The following is a 22,316-nucleotide window of genomic DNA, read 5'->3' on the forward strand; positions in this document are numbered from 1 at the left end:
TATATTATATATATATTCATTAATTTCACGTAACTCATCTTCCTTCATATGTATTTAACATTTTGTCATCATAGTCGTTTACTTAATTTATGCTAAAATTGACTGCTTATCTAGTTAAGACAGATAACTCATTATAATGGTACACCGTCCATAACCAATATAAAAGTGTATATATAGGTTCTCATAGAATCAGCGAGTAACCAAATCAATACATACATTTCCTTAGACCTAGTGTTTAGAACGAATTACAACGCCTTTGACTATGAATTTGACTAATTTAAACGCAGCGGTTGCGGTTATGAGTATGAGAGTTTGCAAAAACGGACGATTTTGGTTTCGAACATTATTGAACAATTTGTACGATTGGTTTAACTGTTGAAAGCGAATCCGTTAGCGAAATATTTATGATTGGTTAACCAGCAGATGTAATAGCGGTTAAACATATAATTACCAAAATAAATATGATATATAATCATAAAAAATAGAAAAAATTTGAGAAAATACTTTGAAGTGAGTTTATATTTTGGAAACTACACCTTTTTTAAAAAAAAATTGATAACTACACTTATCAAAGAGTAAAATGACTAAATTAACCTATATAATAATTATACTAATTTTTACATTTATATCATAATGTTTTTTCAAAGAAAATTAGAATATATTTACAGATATTCTAATAACCAATATAAATAGTATTTAAATAGAATGTCCTTTTTAATTAGAGATGTTTGACGACAAAAGAATAATTTTTAAATTTATTGCGTTTCATTTTAAACATGTTCTGTCTTACCATCTGTTATCGTAGAAAAATTTTAGATGATATTCGACTCGAATGCTTTTGTTTGTGATGATTTTATTTCTCTTACTACACATTCATCTTAAAATAAAAAAAATAATAAAAGAAAAGGTCACATGTGTTTCATAGGAATGAACGTATAGTTAGAAATGAAAATACAGTATAGTTCTTACTTCTTACAGTACCTCCTAAAATAGAAGTAACGTAGTGCACTTAGATCTATTCAATCACTACTTATTCTGATGAAACAAGAATACTACTTTATATATGCAGTATGATAGATTTGGTGTATCATATTATTTAAAGTCAATGTTCGCAGAAATTACACCGGAAATTACGTATACATTTATACCATTACCAATGCTCTGAAACCAATGTGATTTCGCATGACACAATCTATTGTTTATTCTCGGTTATTGTTGTTGTGAATCAGAGAGACTACCAGAAATCGAAAGAAGCTATGTTGCTCTGCTTTCTTTTAGCTCTGTTTTTTCATAAGAAAACTGAATTGTTTGATGAAACCGTTTAATGTCATCTTTATATACACACTAATTTTGTAAGATAAATTTAAAATTTTTGAAAGATTTATCCAACTGTAAACTATACAATACTAAATTATTAGTTATCTTTATCTCAAACAAAAATTAGTCATAATTTTAATAATTTCGAATTTTTAGTTTCTTTCATTAAAATACGTAATTATCTAATTAACTTTGGGCAAAAACGTTTTTTTACATATATCAAAAGTGTTGTTTTCAAAAATATTAAAAAGCAGTGTATTTTACTAATTCAAAAACTTAAAAAGTGTATTTTGCCAATTATCCCTAAAAAAGTATCAAAAATATATTATTATGCTAAATATCAAAATCACTAATTCAGAATAATTAATAAAAAATCATAAATAAATATTGAATAATTATTTAAAAACTAAGAAATTTTATAATAACATGTTTTATTTCAATTGTTGGGAATATCACCCAAAATTGTATCCAGTAATGTAATAAACTGAAAAAAATTGCTCCAATATGTGAATCTTTATGATTTGTCCTATGCATAATGTAAAATTTTTTTCAATAGATCCAATTTTTCCAAAATATTATGGTATTTATGCTTGTACTTTTATTTTTTTAACTGGTATAGAAACCATGATTAGGGGACGAAACTAGAACTTGATAGAAAAAATGATAGAAGACTACAGTAAAGTTAGAAATTCATAATTTTTTATAATATGATTTTTTCTTTTCTTTTTTCTAGTGTGGTTTTTTTTTACTCACCCGCTACCACCCGCAATTGCAATCACTTGCGGGAAGTAGCTTTTGGATTTCAGCGGTATAAAACGATACAGAGCAGTTTGAAGCGATTTCTATGATTGTTATAAAACGCCACTAACCGCTATCAACCGCAAACGCTAATGGGTGAACCAATCAACGCCTATAAGCCCTGACCTCCACATATTGGCATCATGCTCAATTGCTCATACAACAAGAAAGTGATGTCTCCGAGGTTCTCCTTCGACATCATGAACTCACCGGCCGAAATATCTATCCACTGCTTCCCAATATATTCCACAAGACTCACAATATGCTCTTGCGGTGTCTCACTACACTTGAGCACGACCAGCTTCAGCTTAACGGGTGCCCAGTCCCTGTTCCATCCGTAAGCGGTATATATCCTCTAATTTCACCACGAAAACCACTCGTACTTTTTCCCCAAAAGTAGACCTTTTGTGTCAAAATTTCCCGACACATCTAACCAGCAAACATTATTCAACACGGCTGCCTCAACCACTGGCTCGCTGCATAAATCACCAGTTTATATGTTAGAGAGCGGTCCATCACAATTAGACAAACTCTTTACTGAAGTATTAATTATATGAATCCAAGATGCATTTATACAATGAAACATGAATAAAATATGTTAGAAATTCCAAGAAAATCTTTATAAACTAATATTGTTGAAAATACCTACGTTATTTTATTACTTTTTTTATTAATTTATAGAGTTATTAATTTATTAATATATATATATACATATATATACGCCAAAAAAATTAATTGGAGGATCTAACAAATGAATTAGTTTATCGAGATATTAATTTATCGAATATCAATTTATAAAAATGAACAGTGTATTTTGAATATATATATATATATATATAAGACTATAGGAAAATAGAATATTTTCTTTATACGATATTGTCAAATATGTAAAGATTACTTGGAGGCTACTCCTCTTGTAACTATATAAGGATTGCCTCATGAATAGAATTCTCTACGGAGTTTCATAATCTTACATGGTATCAGAGCTTAACATAACTTAACCGAATAACCCTACCTCGGCCGCTAGACTCGATCAGTCTCCGCTCTCTCTTTCTTTCTTCTTCTTCTTCCTCTCCGTGCTTCTCTCATCAACATGTGTCCTCCGACAAACACACCTTCTTCCTCTCCTTCTTCGAACGATAAGCCGATTGGAATCACTCAAATTCATGCTTACATACCAATTGAACTTGATCTCACCAAGATGAATTATAATGTCTGGCGTGAGCTCTTTGAGACTCACTACCTCACGTTGAGTGTTCAAGGTCATCTCGATTGCTCCTCTAAACCTACCCCTGAGTCTGAAAAGACATGGAAAGAACACAACGGACTTGTGAAGATGTGGATTTACGAGACTGTCTCCGAACAAATCCTCAATACAATCCTGAAGGCCAAAGCAACGCCTTATGATATTTGGGTCACATTCAAAAATCTTTTTTGTAACAACAATGAGGCTCGTGCTATGCAACACGAAAACGAGCTTCGCAGCCTTCTCATCAGTGACTTGAGTGTTCATGACTACTGCCATAAAATCAAGACCCTATCTGATCTCCATGCGAACCTTAACTCTCCTGTCTCAGATCGTTTGCTAGTGATGCACATGTTGAACGGGCTTTCGGAGAAGTATGATAGCATTCTTAATGTTATTCAGCATCAAACTCCATTCTCTTCCTTCACCAAAGCTCGTTTGATGCTTCTTATGGGGGAACCGCGTCTCTTTAAGCAAGTCAAACCTGTTCCTCAGGTTCCTGAATCCACATCTCCGTCGGCGGTCATGTACTCCTCTTTGAATCAACAGTCAGATCCAAAGCAGCAACACCAGTCTTATGGGAACAATCACAACAATCATGGACGTGGACACGGCGGTCGAAAAAATCGAGATCGCGATCGCAACTACAACAACAATTACGGCTCCGGTTCTTATGCGTATCTACCATGGTCCTATGGCTCACCGTGGCAGTATCCTCCATCATATTCGGTGCCTCCATCATATCATGGACCTTCCTCATACGCTTCTCCACCGTCGTATTATCATGCACCTGCGCCACCTCCGTCCTCGTCTCATAGCACCACAACCCTAGCAACGTCCACTACATTTAATAGACGCCTCCACCGTCCTGTGCGGAACAGCTCCAACAGCTACATCTCATATGCACTCATAACTGCGTTTAATACCATAAGTATTCAAGATCCCTCTAAACACACCTGGTACATGGATACATGCGCTACAAACCACATCGCAACTTAATCAGGTACGCTACATTCTTCTTTTAATAAGAGCAAAAATATTCCTCATGTTACTGTAGGTAATGGTTCTACCGCCACTGTTACTAACACGGATCATACAAGCCTCATAACCAACTCTCGCCCCTTTCACCTTCGCAATGTGCTTGTGTGTCCATCAATCGTCAAGAATCTAGTATATGTGTGCCAGTTTGTAACTGATAATGAATGTTCTATTGAGTTTGACCCTTTTGGTTTTTGTGTTAAGGACCTTCGAACGCGGACAAAACTCCTCAGATGTGATAGCTCAAGACCTTTCTACTCCGTCACGCCCACTTCATCTTCCTCCACGCATGCATATTTATCAGTTTCTGGACCTTTTTCATCGTCGACTTGGTCATCCTGGCTCATCGACGACCGATTCTTTTATTTCTTCTGGTGTTATTTCTTTTAAAACGACCGACATGACAAAATTGTGTCATGCGTGTCATTTAGGAAAACATGTTCGTCTACCCTTATCTTTATCTACTACATCTACTATTAAACCATTTGAAGTTATTCATTCTGATTTATGGACCTCCCCTGTTATGAGTATCAGTAGTTTTCAGTATTATCTCATCTTTCTTGATGATTTTAGTTACTACGTTTGGATTTATCCCCTGCGATGAAAGAGTGAAGTTTATGCATCTTATCTCCACTTCTCAGCATTGGTTCGGACTCAATTTGGGAAGAATATAATCTCTTTTCATTGTGATAATAGATTTGAGTATGACAATGGACAGTTCGGACACTATTTGAAACTACCGGAATCAATTTTTGCTTTTCTTGCCCGTATACGTCTCAACAAAACGGAAAGGCTGAATGCATGCTTTGTGCCCTCAATAACTTGGTACGCACTCTCCTCATTCAGGCTCATTTGCCTCGAAATTATTGGGTAGAAGCACTCTCCTCATTCAGGCTCATTTGCCTCCAAATTATTGGGTAGAAGCACTCTCCACCGCGCGCAGTTCATCTTCTCAACTTGCTCCCATCATCGTTTATTGCACAAGCAGTCTTATTCACCAAGCTTTTCAACCAGCCTGCTATGTATGATCAACTTCGCGTGTTTGGCTATCTTTGCTATCCAAATCTTCTTCCTCTAACACAACACAAGCTTGCTCATCGCTCCATGCCTTGCGTCTTCTTGGGGTATCCTACTGATCATCGTGGATATCGGTGCTTGGATCTCTCTACAAACAAGGTCCTTCTTTCTCGACATGCCATTTTTGATGAAGAGACATTCCCTTTTGCGTCTCTGTCTCCTCAAGCAAAACCACCTCCACAACTTGAGTTATCACCTCCACCGATCATACGTCCATCTTCGACGAATTTGGATACAACACAAACTGTTCTGAGAACTCCACCTTCACCACCACCACCACCTCCTCCGCCTCAGCCGACAACCTCAACACATCCTATGACTACTCGTGCTCGTACTGGCATCTTCAAGCCTTGGGAACGCTTATGTCTTCACACTGACGTTGTTTCCCCTCTTCCGTTTTCGCATGTTCAGGCTCTGAAGGATCCAAATTGGAACCCTGCTACACATAAGGAATATAATGCTCTTATTAAAACTAGAATGTGGTCTCTTGTACCACGGCCAAATTCTGCTAATTTTGTTTGTTCTATGTGGTTGTTTAGGCACAAATTTGATTCAGGTGGCAAGCTGGTGCGCTACAAGGCTCGTCTAGTGGCGAATGGCAAGTCTCAAAAACAAGGCATCGATTACGATGACACTTTCAGTCTTGTGTTCAAACCGGCTATGATCCGTGTGGTTATAAGTGTTGTTGTTGTGAGTGACTGGCATCTTCATCAACTCGATGTTAAGAATGCATTTCTTCATAGCGATCTATAAGAAACAGTTTACATGCATCAACCTCCTGGTTTTTGGTGATGAATCCAAACCTGATCATGCCCGCTTACTTCACAAGTCTCTTTACGGTCTTAAACAGGCTCCTCGTGCATGGTACACGCAGTTTGCTGTCTTTTCTAGCTGTATTGGATTTCACCAGAGTACTACTGATACCTCGCTGTGTATCATGATTCGAGGTAGTGAGCGTACATATCTCTTACTTTACGTTGATGATATTACCCTCACAGCCTCCACGCCATCATTTTTTAAGTAGATCATAGCCTCACTTCATTCCGAGTTTGCCGTGACTGATCTAGGACCATTACATCATTTTCTCGGAATCTCCATATGTTGTAATCAACAAGGCTTGTTCCTTCATCAGCATAATTATGCAGCAGACATTCTTTATCGTGCCAACATGACTGCTTGCAACCCATTTTTGACTCTGGTTGACACAAAGCTCAAACTTGCAGCTAAAGCCAGTTCTTCTATGAAGAATCCAACTCTATATCGTAGTCTCGCTGGAGCTCTGCAGTACCTCACATTCACCAGACCAGATATTACTTAGGCGGTATAGAAAGTATGTCTTTTTATGCATGATCCTCATGAAGCTCACTTCCAAGCTTTGAAATGTATCCTTTGCTATGTCAAAGGGACACTTTCTCATGGTTTGCAGCTTTATCGGTCTTCTTCAACAACTCAGCTCACGGCCTATTATTCTGACGCTGACTGGGTTGGGTGTCCAACTACTTGTCGTTCAACATCTGGATTATGTGTCTTTCTTGGTGATAATTTGATCTCCTGGTCTTCTAAGCGGCAACACACTATCTCGAAGAGTAGTGCTGAAGCGGAATATCGAGGTGTTGTTAATGCAGTATCGGAGTTAACATGGCTTCGAAACTTGTTTCTTGAAATGCAGTACCCGCTTCAACGCACATATGTGGTCTTCTGTGATATAATGTCAGTGCCGTTTATATATCCGCTAATCCTGTTCAACATCAACAAACCAGGCACATCGAGATCGACATCCATTTTGTTTGGGAACGTGCCGCACTTGGTCAAATTAAAGTTCTACATGTTCCGTCAGCTCAACAGTATGTTGATATCTTCACCAAGGGACTACCTTCCAAGCTCTTCCTCCTTGACTTTCGATCCAGTCTGAGCGTTCGAGAACCTTCTGCTCTGACTGCGAATTCAAGGAGTATAAGATTATAGGAAAATTGAATATATTCTTTATATAATATTGTCAAATATGTAAAGATTACTTGGAGGCTACTCCTCTTGTAACTATACACAGTAGAACCTCTATAAATTAATACTCGATAAATTAATAATCATTATAAATTAATAAATTTTGTTGGTCCCAAGTCGGGTCAATGTAAAAATCCATCAAATTCGATAAGATAATAAAATAATAATTTTTTTTGAAACCTTTATGTAAATACATGGTCCCAACAAAAACATAAATTAATAATTATATAATTTATGCAATTATATGTAAATTTAATATTCTAAAATATGACTAATGTGTTTGTTTTTAGTTAAAGTTGAAATCTCATTGGTTCTCATCTTTCTAATTATTATATCAGTAGCTCTTATTGCTGTTTTACTATATACATTCAAAATTTATGATGATTCTTTTATGTGATAATTGATTTTCTTACATGTAAATATTTTTAAATGCATTGTAATGTTATCTTCAATTTAATCATCAATGATATTGATAATAACCATAATTTTTTAATAAATTTTCAACTGATGAAAATTTATATTTTTATATGGACAATCCAATATGGTAAAAAATTATTTTATTGTGATAGTTATGATTTTTAATCATAATATATATTATGAGTTGTTAAAATTTTAAAATATAACATTGTTTCAAATAAAGTTTTAGAAAATTATAAGCGGAAAGCAATTTTTTTCTATAAATTAATAATTATTAATTTATAGATAAATTAATATCATGATAAATTAATAAAATATCATGGACCCAACATTATTAATTTATAGAAGTTTTACTGTATAAGAATTGTCTTATAAATAAAATTTTCTACGGAGTTTCATAATCTTACAATATATATCCCATTTTTGTAATGCATGTGGAAGGTTTATAGATTAAAGAAAGTTTTAGACTTCTTACTTTGGTTTCTCGTTTAGAAAAGGGAGCCAAGACCAATATTCAGGGTTATCCGACCATGTGATAGAGAGATCCCTAGCATTGATCATGTAGACCTTGTCGTTTTGTTGCTTGAGGACCCAAAACTTTATCTGTCCAAATTTAGAAATCTCATACCTCAACTTCATATAATGATATAAACAAGCATATATATAGAAAAGATACATAAAAGGTGAAAATTCAAAAGTTAGATTCTAACCACTAACGCCATGGCAGCTGCGAGTGAAATTAGTTCGGCTGCCACACTAATATAGATTTACGTTTTATAACGTCAACGACCACCCCGGCGATGATCAGCCACGCCACATCTGAATGAAAAACGCCTTCATTATGGCCGCTTTTGAAGCGTTTACTTTAGTGATTTCCGTTTAGTTGATGAATGAGAAGATTTTAAGATGAGATTTATGCAAACTGGTATTTGGAAGTTGGTTTATATAGAAACTACAATGGCGATCCAAAAATACATAACGAATTTCTTTTCTTCTTTGGCTGGCCAGCTTGAAGAATAACTTTGAATATGAAATAAATAAATTTGATTATGATTTCCCGTCTGATTAAAATAAGTTCAAGCGTGGTCGGTTTTGCAGCTTTATCACCTAATAAACATATCAATTGCCGAATAAATAATTAATATCAATTTTGGATTTGGAAGACAAAAAAAAAGTCAGTATTTTCGAATAAATGCAACTGATGACAATTTTCGAAAAAATGCAACTGATGACCTTTTTATATAGCAATACAACATACAACTATTCATATTTAAGTTTATCAAAATACGACTTATACTTCATTTTGTTGCTTTTGATTTTTTAAAAATTTTGTTTTGAATTTTTCCTAATTTATTTAGTAATAAAGTTATAATTTATCTAAACACACACAAAGAATGGATAAATAACAGAAAATTATAATGGTAAAACCGAATAAAAATTTCAACTTTTTAGAATTTCAAAGTACAAACCTTATTTTATAATACGTATAAAATGCACACACCTTTGACCAAACATTAAACCAGGTTTTTCTTTGAAATGAAATAGACAAGAAAGATCCAATATACTTTTGCTTCTGTATCTTAGGTCACGGCACGAATTGCAACACCTTTAACCACAAGCCCGGTCTTACGGACAGTGTCGTCATACTGATTCATTATGAACACGAGCTTCACTAATGCGTCCTCTGGTGGTGCAACGAAATCTCCGACTCTAATATCGACCCATTCGTCACATATGTAGTCTTCCAAACACAATGTTTGTTCCTGCAGAACCTCGCTCTTATCGCGCATGACCAGCTTAAGACTTAAGTTCACTGGCTCCTCCCATCCAGATGCAGTCTCTTCTAACTTCACCACGAACACCACCTCGTATTTTGTCTCTGGTGTCAGTTTACTCGTATAAAAAGTTCCTCTTATGTCTAACCAGTAAACTTCGTTTAGTATCGCAACTTCAATGGATACTTCGCTGAAAAGTATTTCCAAAATATGACAGATTTAAATCATAATTAATTAAAAGGGCATACGAAATAAGGTGACATATTTCTAACATTTTGTACAAAAGCATTTAGTATTTTTTTTTAGTAGTTTAAGTTACCAAATAGAAGGGTTCTAAATATAATAATATGTGATCGATAACGTCTATTTTTTTATATATAATTACTATAACTAATTAAAGAACAATTTAACAGATATTTTGTAACTGTAAGTATCCACAACCATTTGTAGAGGTGCATTATCGTATAAATAGACACTGTAGGATATAGATGTTATTAAGCAGCTTGGAAAAGAAAATACGACGGTACTTTAGTAGTTTAGTGAGAAACTGATTATTCTTAAAAAACACTTACTTTTGTGGCTCGTAAATAGAACTCCATGTCCAAATTTCTGGTTTCTCCGAATGTGTGATAACGATTCTCCTTGCATAGATCATAGAACACTGGCTATTTACTTCCTGTCGTTTCTGATCTGTTCCTCCCAACGGGATACTGTCTAGCAAATTTTTAACTTTCTTGACAATTGATTTGATGAATTCTCTATAAGACTTGTCACTACAATACAGTGCGGGTGAAAGAAATAAATAAATATATAGTCTTGAACACTGATAAAACTTTTTTTTTAAGATAAGATTGGGACTTTGTATTAAATATGTATTGAAAAATACAAAACGATATTCCTTTTTAAAATATTAAGATTTTTGTAACAATAAATATTATGAAACCGAAAGAAAGTAAATAGACTTTATGACTTGTTAGAATAAGCCCATGAATGTTTGACTGGTTTTTAGATTTTAGTTTTTGGTTTTTGGCTTCAAGTTTTTGGTTTTCAGATTTTAGTTTTTGATTTTTTGGTTTTTCATTTTGCTGTAGATTTTGGTTTTAAGAAAACTTGAATGGTGGATTATTTAGATTTTGGTTTTTGTCTATATATATATAAATATATTAAAAGACTTTGATTTATATGTTTTATTTTTTAAAACTCCTTTTGTTTTTTATGAAGTGTTTAAAATTGCTAAAAATAAATATATAATTTTTTCTAATCAGAAAACATATTTCCTATATTGTTTTTATGAAACATCCTTATGGTTCACAATCCAGGTACCAACAACTCCAGCAGGAGCTTCTCCGAGAACAGCTACTCCCATAGAGAAGCGATGGTGTCCTCCTCACTCAGGTCTCGTCAAGTGCAATATCAATGCTAATTGGCGCAATGACAAACTGCATAGTGGGGGTTCTTGGATTTTACGTGACCACTCTGGAGCAGCCCTCTTTCACGCTAGAGAAGCCTTCACGTCGTCACCTAACCGAATGATTGCTGAATTCAGATGCCTCATATGGGCACCTCAAGGTCTACACGACTTACACGTCTCAGAGGTGATTGTTGTATCGGATTCACAGGTCATGATCGACGCGATTACCAAACCCTTAGAGTGGCCAAGATATCGTGCTTTTACTGATTACATACATCGGTCATGTATTGGCTTCTCATACTGCTCCATTGAATACGAGGCGCCTGAAGCTAACAGAGCTGCAAGGGAAATAGCCAAGAGCGTGACTCGTGATGGACGTTTTCAATCATACATTACGATGGATGACCTTCATGGTTACACAACCTCCTTCGTCAGAACTCTTTTTGATTAAAGTATCTGTATAACCCTTCCCTTAGCTGTTTGATGCTTTAATCTTTCTTTGTACTAAACATTTTTCCACCACTTCAATCAATGAAGTTTCAGACTATTAAAAAAAAAAAATCCCATTATTTTTTGTTTTCTAATATATGTAATATATTCAATTATATATAATATTATGTAATTAATCTATTTTTTTTGTTTGAAATGAAATTGTAGGAAATCTCATTCTTGTTCTATCCCGTTCCTAAATGGAAATCCATAATTTGTAACCGGTTGGGGAATACATTTCTGAAATGGAGATTCATGACATTATGGGAATTGTTCTCACACTGACTATAACATATATGTATAAATATTTGTACCAAGTTCATTAATACTAAAAAGCTTAATCTCTATGATATCAGAGCAAAAATTATAGTTCTTAAAACCCTTTTTCGGCTCATCTCCTTCTTCCGCCACTGTTGGGTGAAATTAATTCATTATCTGGTCAATGTAATCATGTCACTGCTAAGTGAAAAGGATTGACGAACGGTTACCGTGATCATGTCACTGCTAAGAAAGAAGGAGTGACGAACGGTCACTGTGAACATGTCATTGGCAAGAGGAAAGGAGTGACGAATGGTCATTGTGATCGTGTCGCGGATAAGAGAGTATGAATGACAAACGGTCATTGTGATCATATACCTGAAAAGAATGGGAGTGACAAACGGTCACTAGAGAGAGAGTCTCAACATCGACTATTCGTCATTGTCAATCGGTTTAACATCAACCAGTGGTTTATTATAAGTCGTTGGTTCATATTCTTGAATAAACCGTCCAGAAAAATTGGAGCGACTGACCGACATGAGCTCCCAATTCAAAGGGAAATATGGAAAGACCGACCGACATATAAAACCTAATTCAATAAGAATTAGGATTGACATAACCCTATAAATAGAGAAGTCCTAGAGCAAGGACGGACAGACAAACATATACTACAAAAAGCCCTAAAAGCTTTATTTTCGCAACAGAGAACCGAACGACCAGATCTCATCGTACCTTCGCTCTCGCCAATCGACGACGACTACCGAACGACGGGCGATACCAACTTACTTTGCTTTTCAATATTGATTGCCTGTAACTTAATATTCGTTGATTAATAAAGATCTATCTCTTCTCGTCATTCCGTAGAACTATTCACGTACGAGCCGGTTAAAATTTGCCCAAACAGCCACCATATCCAATCTTGATTCTGAATGTGGTACACAAGCCATTGCCGAGCGCACCACCATACACAATTCCACCGATCCCAACAGCTATCTCCTTTCAGTCAACATCACCAACGTTACCAAACTCATAAACACAAATTAATAGATGTAGAGCAGATAAATTAATTGCTGCCTTACTTGAAGGTCATAAACATCACTTTTAACCAAATCAAACTAAACTTCGCCGATATTCATTTTTTATGGAGCCTCTATAAAAAAAAAAAAGAGCTAATTCACAATTGAAAGTTACTTACAAACATATTGTAATTCGTTTTTGTACCAATATAATTCGTTTTACATTATCCCTTGAAACGAATTTAATTTGCAACATCCAAAATTGAGCTCAGCGTTAAAAAATAATATAGAATAAAATATTATTCTTACGCTGATCTACCTAACTAATCAGACTACGTGATTATCGAGACTAAGTTTTGTTAAAATCTTTGTATGTATAATTTTTTTTTGGTAAACTCTTAGTATGTATAATTTTTAGGTCAATATACAAGTGTCGATTTTTAAAATGATCATATGAGTGTCATTGGTTGCAGAGGTCTACTCCCATAAAGTCTTTCCTATCTAATATTTATGTAATCCAAGTGACTAAGACTTCATTTTTTCTCTAAGACTTCGTCAAAGTGTTTCGTTAAATTATATAATCTAAGTGTCAACTTCAAAAATAAATTTATTAGCCAAATTTAAGAAAATGTTCCTTGCAAATTGCAAACTCAAAAGAAACTAAAAATAACAACAGAAGTTGACTTGTTCATCTAGAACATCGAATCTTTACTTCGAGGAAAGGGATAGAGGGGACCATAGGCGAGTCATGGCTCAAAAGCTTAATATTAATTTTGATTTTGCATTGAAGTGATATTACATATGATATTCGGGTTTACCAAGAGATTATTTATGTAGGACGTAAATTTAGAGGAGACAAATATTGCAATGTAAGAAAACGATTTGAGATACAGAAAAACGTTTTATAAAAGCGGATTAAGGAAAAACGAGAAGTGGAGGCGAGATGATCTCTTTCCTTAATTCAAAATATCTCCCGCAGTGTGGCGGTTGGATGAGATAATGAATCCCAGGATATAACCACTAGTATTCGTATAATCGCAGTACCAGATTATAGAATGTGACGAACTGATATTCTACGATATACTCTCGGACACTTACTCTTGAAAGAAGAAAAGAGACGAGAGAGATTGAAGAAAAGTGTGAACGATTTTTCTCTGTAAATTTTTTGTAGAAAGCGACTAAAATTGGAAGAGGAAAAGTCGATATATATATAGCGAAGGAGAGAGGAGCGTCGCACTTAATCAGCATGTTAATGACGTGATTAATTTGCGCTAATGATGCAATTTGGGCGTTAATCTTGGCATGATTTTTGGGATAGACATTTGACTGCAGTTTAATGTCGTGATTCTGTTAAGAATTTGAACCGAAAACTTTAGCAATTTGGGCCAGAAATGTTGACCAAAACGTGGCCCAAAAAAAACATCTTTTGTGGACCCAAGACCCAAGACCCAAGACCCGAGACCCGAAACCCGAAATCTGAGACCCGAGCCGGGCTCGGCGGCGGCGGCGGCGCGCGAGGGGTCCTTGGTTCTCCTTCACACACTTTGAACTATGTCATGTGTGTGTCTATATTTATATGACTCTAAATTTTTCCAATCCTTGGATGTGGGACAAAATGAAGTTCCTCACATTTTAAGTTGCCTTGAAGGGCTTTATTTTTATTCACACTTGACCAAATTTTAAAGCCTTTGGGCTTTGTAATAATTTGGGTCCAACAATCCCCCACATGAATAGAAATAACTCTAAACTAGATTATCAGCTGATTTTATGTAATCTAGTGAGATTACTCCGGTTGTGATCAAGCTTCTAATGGTTTTATGTCGCCTTCTTATGTGACGAGATTTACCATTATAGAGATAATTCAGTGCCCGGGCGATAGCTGATTGACTATCACAGTGTACACATATTGCCGGGACTGGTTTCTCCCACATTGGAATATCTTCCAAGAAATTTCGGAGCCATTCGGCCTCCTCTGCAGCTTTGTCTAAAGCTATAAATTCAGACTCCATGGTTGATCGGGCCAGTAGAGTTTGTTTGGAAGACTTCCAAGAGACTGCTGCACCAGCAAGGGTAAAGACATATCCACTTGTGGATTTCGAGTTTTTGGTGTCAGATATCCAGTTTGCATCACTATATCCTTCCAAAACTGCGGGTTCTCTCCCATAGTGCAGCCAATAACTTTTAGTGTATCGAATGTAATTTAATACTCTAGATATGGCTTTCCAGTGTTTGTGTCCTGGATTACTTGTATAGCGACTTAGTACGTTTACCGCGTGTGCTAGATCAGGTCTAGTACAATTGGTTAAGTACATAAGGCTACCAATTATTCTTGCATACTCGACTTGTGACACTGCTTCACCTGAGTTTTTGGTCAAGTGAAGTTGAGAGTCAACAGGAGTTTTTGCAGTTCCATTTGAATAGGTTTTAAACCGTTCAAGTATCTTTTCAGCATAATGTACTTGAGACAAGGTAATCCCATCAGAAGTTCTTGTGATTTGTACCCCAAGAATGACATCTGCTAGACCCATGTCTTTCATGTCAAACTGTGCACTAAGCATATTCTTAGTTTGTTGGATTATGTCATTATTGCTGCCAATAATTAACATGTCATCTACATATAAACATAGTAGGATATATCCATTAGGGGTCGTTTTTATGTAAATGCATTTATCACATTCGTTTATGCTGAAGCCATCTGACATCATCGCATTGTCAAACTTTTCATGTCATTGTTTTGGTGCTTGTTTAAGTCCATACAACGACTTCACAAGTCTACAGACTTTGTGTTCTTGTCCCGGGACTACAAATCCTTCGGGTTGTTTCATATAGATTTCCTCGTCTAATTCACCGTTTAGAAAGGCTGTTTTGACGTCCATCTGGTGGATTTCCAAATTTCTTAAGGCTGCAATTCCAATCAGCATTCTGATGGAAGTTATTCTCGTTACTGGAGAATAAGTGTCAAAGAAATCCAGACCTTCTTTTTGTCGGAATCCTTGCACTACAAGTCTAGCCTTATATTTATCAACTGAGCCATCGGTCTTCAATTTCGCTTTGAAGATCCATTTGCACCCTAGAGCTTTAAACCTTCAGGTAACTCAGTGATTTCATAAGTATGATTCTGTCTAATGGAATCCATCTCACTATTGACTGCTTCCTTCCAAAGAGGTGCATCAGGAGTGGACATAGCTTCAGTAAATGTTCTTGGTTCGTTCTCGGTGAGAAAGACCATCAAGAATTCAGGACCGAAGGATTTTTCTTTACGAGCTCTTTTGCTGCGTCTAGGTTCAATCTCTTCGTCTTCTGAACCAGGAACCCCAGATGTGGTTGCCTCTTCTTCCCGAGGACGTTTTAGATTTTTTCTATCCTTGCACGGGAAAATGTGTTCAAAAAATGAAACATTTCGTGATTCCATTATTGTATTCACCTGAATATCCGGTACATCTGATTTGTGAACCAGAAACCGATAAACACTACTGTTGCGTGCATATCCAATGAAAATACAATCAACAGTTTTTGGTCCTATGGTGACCTTTTTAGGAGGTGGCACAGCGACCTTTGCTAAGTACCCCCACACTTTCAGGTATTTGTACGAAGGTACTCTACCTGTCCATAGTTCATATGGCGTTTTGCCAGTTATTTTGTGCGGTATTTTGTTGAGGATATAGTTTGTAGTGAGAATTGCTTCCCCCCACAGATTCTGGAGTAGCCCAGATTCCTGCAACATTGCATTCATCATCTCTTTAAGAGTTCGATTTTTGCGTTCCGCAACTCCAATAGATTCTGGTGAGTAGGGAGCGGTGGTCTGATGTATAATGCCTTTTTCTAGACAGAAAACATTGAATGGACCATCATATTTGCCTCCTCTATCACTCCTAACAATTTTAATAGTTTTACCGAGTTGATTTTCAACTTCGATTTTATATTCTTTGAATTTCTCCAAGACTTCATCTTTACTTCTTAGTAAATAGATGTAACAGTATCTTGTACAATCATCAATGAAAGTTACAAAATACTTTTTACCTCCTCTAGATTGTACTAACTTTAAGTCGCACAAATCTGTGTGTATGAGGCCTAGAGGTTCAGTAGTTCGATCGACATGAGGAGATGGAGTTTTTGTGAGTTTTGCTTGTACGCATGTCTCACATTTATTTTTGCTTATTTTGCATTTGGGGATTAAGTTCGAATTTATTAATCTTTGTATAGATTTATAATTCACATGTCCTAATCGTTCATGCCATAAATCAAAAGACTCAACCAAAGTAAGAAGATTCATTCTTATTAATTGAACTGGTAGAAGGTACATCATTTTTTAGGACAGTCATTACACACATTTTGATTAAGTCATCCTTAACATAACCCTTCCCAATAAAAACCCCATGTTTCCTTAAAATCAGCTGGTTAGATCCAATGCGAACGTCGAATCCGTGCTTGTTGATCATGGTTCCAGAGATCAGGTTTTTCCTCATTTTTGGCACATGCTTCACATTGGTGAGGGTGACTTCTTTTCCCAAAGTCATCTTTAAGACCACATTGCCTATGATTTCAATCTTGGAGTATGACTCATTTCCCATCAACAAGTGCGCATTGTTCTTGCATTTCTTGTAGGTTGAGAACTGGTCTTTGTCCATGCAGATGTGAGTGGTTGCACCAGTGTCATACCACCACGTTTTTGGGTTTGGCTCAACCATGTTAACTTCTGTGACCATTGCACTCAGATCAGCTTGAGTCAAGTTGGCTTGGCCTTTGTTGTCCCTTAACCTGCTTCGACATTCATTGGAGGTGTGACCCTTCTTGTTGCAATAGGTGCACTTCCCAACAAATTTGGTTTTGGGAGTTTCCTTTTTGAAGGAAGTGGATGATGATGGAGCAAACTTGTTTTGCCTTCCTTTGGGAGGAAATTTCCCGTTGCCTTTGACTTTCCTTTTTCCCTTGTTCTTGAACTCTGCTACATTTGCATTGTAGGAGTGAAATGGTTCAGGGTTGACAGGCGTGGCAGCTTTTACCTCGCGTTTCAAAGACTCATTTTGCAGCCTGGAAATCAGATTTGACAAGGTCATAGACTTCTGCTTATGATCCAGATAGTTTCTGAAGTCTACCCAGCTAGGAGGTAGCTTGTCGACGAAGCAATTCACTATGAAGGTTTCACAGATCTTCATTCCTTCATCAGCGATTTCTTGACAAATCATCTGAAGTTCATGGACTTGTTCCATGATGGGCCTTGAGTCCACCATCATGTACCTCGTAAATTTGGAGGTTGCATACCTTCCAGAGGATACATTGAAAGTCTTGTACTTCTTATCCAAAGCTTCCCAGAGATCCTTGGACGACTTGATTTCGCAATAGACATTGAACAATTGGTCAACCAAGCGGCTCTGGATGTAGCCTTTGCAAAGGAAGTTCCCATGGACCCATGCTTCAACGCTTGCAACAGCACGCACATCAGTATTCCCAGCGGGCAAAGCAGGTTTTTCCTCGGTGAGATACCTATCCAAATGCAGAGTGCACAGGAAAAAGTGCATCTTTTGCTGCCACTTTTTGAAGTTGGTACCATCAAACTTATCCGGTGAGATACCTGCAGAGATAGCACTGGGTAAAGTCGGAATGTTTGTGGGTAGGGATCCGAGTGCTGCATCTCCAACCGCTAAGGGTGTTGATTCAGCGACATCCTCTTGTCTTCCATCAACGGATTTCTCCACATTTTTCGACATCTGTTCCAAAAGAGACAGAAAAAAAAATGTCAGATTCGTTGAATAGAATCGATAGAATAGCGATTAAAATAAGAGTCGCTAATTTATGCGTTCTGCGGAAACGCTATAGAGCGGTCGTAGAATCGCGTTTGAGTTTTGAACTCGAAAAAACGTTCACGGATTTAACCGAGACGATTTACAGACGCAGAAAGGAAGTTATAAAAACTGTCCTTGTGTGGTCCAATAACGTTTCGCGTAACTTGCCAAAGGCCTTCGCGGAAACGGTTCTTGTTTGTAAAAACCAATCGTTTTTTCCTTAAAACATTTTCTGAAAATCGTTTGTAAAGCAATATAGGATCCGATTCAAGCGATAAGCAGGATCGAATTATTTTGAATTAAGACTGTAGGACGTAAATTTAGAGGAGAAAAATATTGCAATGTAAGAAAACGATTTGAGATACAGAAAAACGTTTTATAAAAGCGGATTAAGGAAAAACGAGAAGTGGAGGCGAGATGATCTCTTTCCTTAATTCAAAATATCTCCCGCAGAGTGGCGGTTGGATGAGATAATGAATCCCAGGATACAACCACTAGTATTCGTATAATTGCAGCACCCGATTATAGAATGTGACAAACTGATATTCTACGATATACTCTCGGACACTTACTCTTGAAAGAAGAAAAGAGACGCGAGAGATTGAAGAAAAGTGTGAACGATTTTTCTCTGTAAAATTTTTGTAGAGAGCGATTAAAATTGGAAGAGGAAAAGTCGATATATATAGCGAAGGAGAGAGGAGCGTCGCACTTAATCAGCGTGTTAATGACGTGATTAATTTTGCACTAATGATGCGATTTGGGCGTTAATCTTGGCGTGATTTTCGGGATAGATATTTGACTGCAGTTTAATGTCGTGATTCTGTTAAGAATTTGAACCAAAATTTTTAGCAATTTGGGCCAGAAATGTTGACCAAAACGTGGCCCAAAAAGAACATCTTTTGTGGGCCGAAGACCCAAGACCCAAGACCCAAGACCCAAGACCGAGCCCGGCTCGGTGGCGGCGGCGGTGCGCGAAGGGTCATTGGTTCTCTTTCAAACACTATGAACTATGTCATGTGTGTGTCTATATTTATATGACTCTAAATTTTCCAATCTTTGGATGTGGGACAAAATGAAGTTCCTCACATTTTAAGTTGCCTTGAAGGGCTTTATTTTTATTCACACTTGACCAAATTTTAAAGCCTTTGGACTTTGTAATAATTTGGGTCCAACAATTTACTCTTTAGCGATGGTTCTAAGCGAAATATTTATTTATACGTTTAATTAATCGACTGAGCTAAAATTTGTTAAACCAACCAACTTCAAAAAAAATCTATGGAAGCGAACTAAAACAATCTAAACTTTTAATATCAAACCAAAAACCTCTAAGTGTAGAGCACTTTAGTTAGATCACTACAAAATTCACGGTGCTTAAGCATCCATCTTTAACATAATGAGATAACATGTGCCATACGTTGATGACGACAAAAACCGCGATTGTTTTTCTACGTCTATGTTTACGTTTGCGTTTCGGAGGATTATGATATGGAAGCACAACCACAAACGTAAACCACAAACGTAAACGCAAACAAATAATCGAACCGAATGAGATTTATGCAAAATTTTATTTTAGGAAGTTGGTTTATATAGAGACTACGGTGGCGATTCAAAACATGTCCAGGAAACGAATCCACGGCTTTTTCGATTCAAGACTATAGATTTATATTTTTTTTTTCCTATACCATTTAAAATCCTATAGATCTTTTCATTATCAGCAACTGGACATCTAATGAAATCCAGTAATAAGACTGATCAAGTGTGCGGTGTGCTTAAGGAAGAAGAACAAGGTTTCAAAGGCAGAGCAAGAGACTAATCGGCTTATGAAGATAAAATGTATTAATAGACTCTCTTTGGTCCAGAGTCTTTGCAGTTAAAGGAAGCAGCTCAAGTATAAATAAAATAAGGAAGTTTCTAGTTTCTTGGAGATTATGATTTTGCAATTTGTGAGTGAGACGAGAGTCTTGAGGTGATATTCTCTTGAGAGGATTCGTGAGTGTGGGAGTGGATTGGAATTCTCAGTTTGCGAGAGATTAATTTGGATATCCCTTGAGTTTCATAGATTCAAAGTTGTATTCCTCTTTGTTACATCAATATATTTTATTCATCAAATTCGGAGAGTTGAGATTGTGTTTCAAGAGAGTTTGAGGAACCAATCTTAACATCCAGCTGATCATTGCATATTATCATAACCTCATTTTAAGTAATCAACCATTAATTTTTCCATTCTTTGTAACAGATTGAAAACGTCTTTGTATATCAAATCTCCGAGAAACATAAAGACGATTAAACTTAAGTGAGCCATACCTCTTGAGATGTGTGAAGGCCATAAACATATTTGAGAGCGTCTACTGATAGAGAATCAAAAAGCCAAGCTAAGACCATTTGATTAGTTTGAACCCACTTGAGAAAATCCGGATTTGGTGCTTTCGAGACCATATCTTCAATCTTGATAGTAATAATTGGATTTGTGGTACCACGAGTAACAAAACCTAACAACATATATTTGGTTAGAGAGCTGTGACTCAAAATGCTTCTTCCGTAGAAGATGATCCGAGGAGTTGAGTTCTAGAGGAATGCACTAAGTGATGCTACATATAGCACCAGGAGAAGTTTGTGTATAAAAACCTTCTATGGCTTGAAAACGATCTTGAAGAACAAGAAGGAAATCGTTTATAGATTGTTCATTTTAATGATAACTATACATGACAGCTCGTGATCCTAGATCAGCAAATACATTATGCAGCTGGATTTGATATGGCTAAGCGTTTCTGTACGAGCTTCATGCTTGCTTGCTTATGGTCCACGATTACCGTTTGTGGGAAGAGAACGTTACCGTTACCGTTACAGAGCCAATGGCGGTTGAAGAGGTATGGGCTTGATTTTTTGTGGTAGGCCCACTTCGGTCTTCCTTACTTCTTTTTCTTTATCGGTTGGATCTGAGAAACTGGCCCATTGGTGCTTTTGTTGATGGAAAGCAAAGACTCTGTTTTGGGCGAAGGCTTTAGCTGTCTCTTCTAACTAATACAAACAAACTATAGATAAATTAATGGTCATGGAAACTAAAAGCCACGTTAATTAACTTGATAACTAATCCAACTGCTATTTTCTTTTGATGATATTTAAAGATTAGGTTCTTTTTTAAGAAAAACAAAATTAGGTTTTGCTGTGACGATCCGTATTATCTAATGACTGAACAACATGAATGAATACGATAGCATATTATCGATTGCATAGATATCGCTACGTGAAGGTCGCGACTCAAACACACATGATTAAAATAAAATAAATTAAAAATCAAGTTTTTAGTCTTTCTCCCCATCCCATGCATCTTTTCCAGTCCAACCGTAGAAAAGGTTTATCATCTCAAATTTCTACTATAAAGAAATAGATTTATTTTAAAAGAGATCAATAATATTGCCCGGCCCGGATAAATTAGTTGATGATTTCCAAGAAAGAAAAAAAAAATATATATATATACACTATTTAATTATTTATAACAAGGCCGGTCTTACAAGTAAAATATCGTTTATAGCAGAGGGTAGCAAACTAGCAACAAACAAACCCTACCTACTAAAACTAAAACAGCAAAAGAATCCATATCAATCCAGTGGGAGGTTTTGATGTATTGTTAAGATTAGCCATATTGTATATTTGTATTTGTTATTTTTGTTTTGGTGAACCCCTTCCGCA

At 36.2% G+C, this 22,316-nt stretch overlaps 3 protein-coding genes across 3 annotated transcripts; 1 reads left to right on the plus strand and 2 right to left on the minus strand.

The window, feature by feature from the left end:
- Positions 1-2,227: 2,227 nt before the first annotated feature.
- On the minus strand, positions 2,228-8,616 carry LOC18016198 (uncharacterized protein PHLOEM PROTEIN 2-LIKE A4). The gene is given in 3 exon segments (XM_024155337.1): positions 2,228-2,591; positions 8,370-8,497; positions 8,605-8,616. Coding segments are annotated over 3 exon segments (504 nt in total).
- An 858-nt stretch (positions 8,617-9,474) lies between these two features.
- LOC18016200 (uncharacterized protein PHLOEM PROTEIN 2-LIKE A7) lies at positions 9,475-9,958 on the minus strand. Its single transcript, XM_024155338.1, has 2 exons — positions 9,942-9,958; positions 9,475-9,859 (listed from the first exon to the last, which is right to left on the minus strand). The coding sequence occupies exons 1-2, from the start codon at positions 9,956-9,958 to the stop codon at positions 9,475-9,477; spliced, it is 402 nt and encodes a 133-aa protein (XP_024011106.1).
- Positions 9,959-10,655: 697 nt separating this feature from the next.
- LOC112086423 lies at positions 10,656-11,531 on the plus strand. Its single transcript, XM_024155339.1, has 3 exons — positions 10,656-10,661; positions 10,761-10,766; positions 10,989-11,531. Exons 1-3 carry the CDS (start codon positions 10,656-10,658, stop codon positions 11,529-11,531), a joined length of 555 nt encoding a protein of 184 aa, XP_024011107.1.
- Positions 11,532-22,316: the final 10,785 nt, after the last annotated feature.

This window comes from Eutrema salsugineum, unplaced genomic scaffold (genome assembly GCF_000478725.1).
Source record: "Eutrema salsugineum unplaced genomic scaffold, Eutsalg1_0 scaffold_20, whole genome shotgun sequence".
In the NCBI taxonomy this organism is placed as follows: Eukaryota; Viridiplantae; Streptophyta; class Magnoliopsida; order Brassicales; family Brassicaceae; genus Eutrema; species Eutrema salsugineum.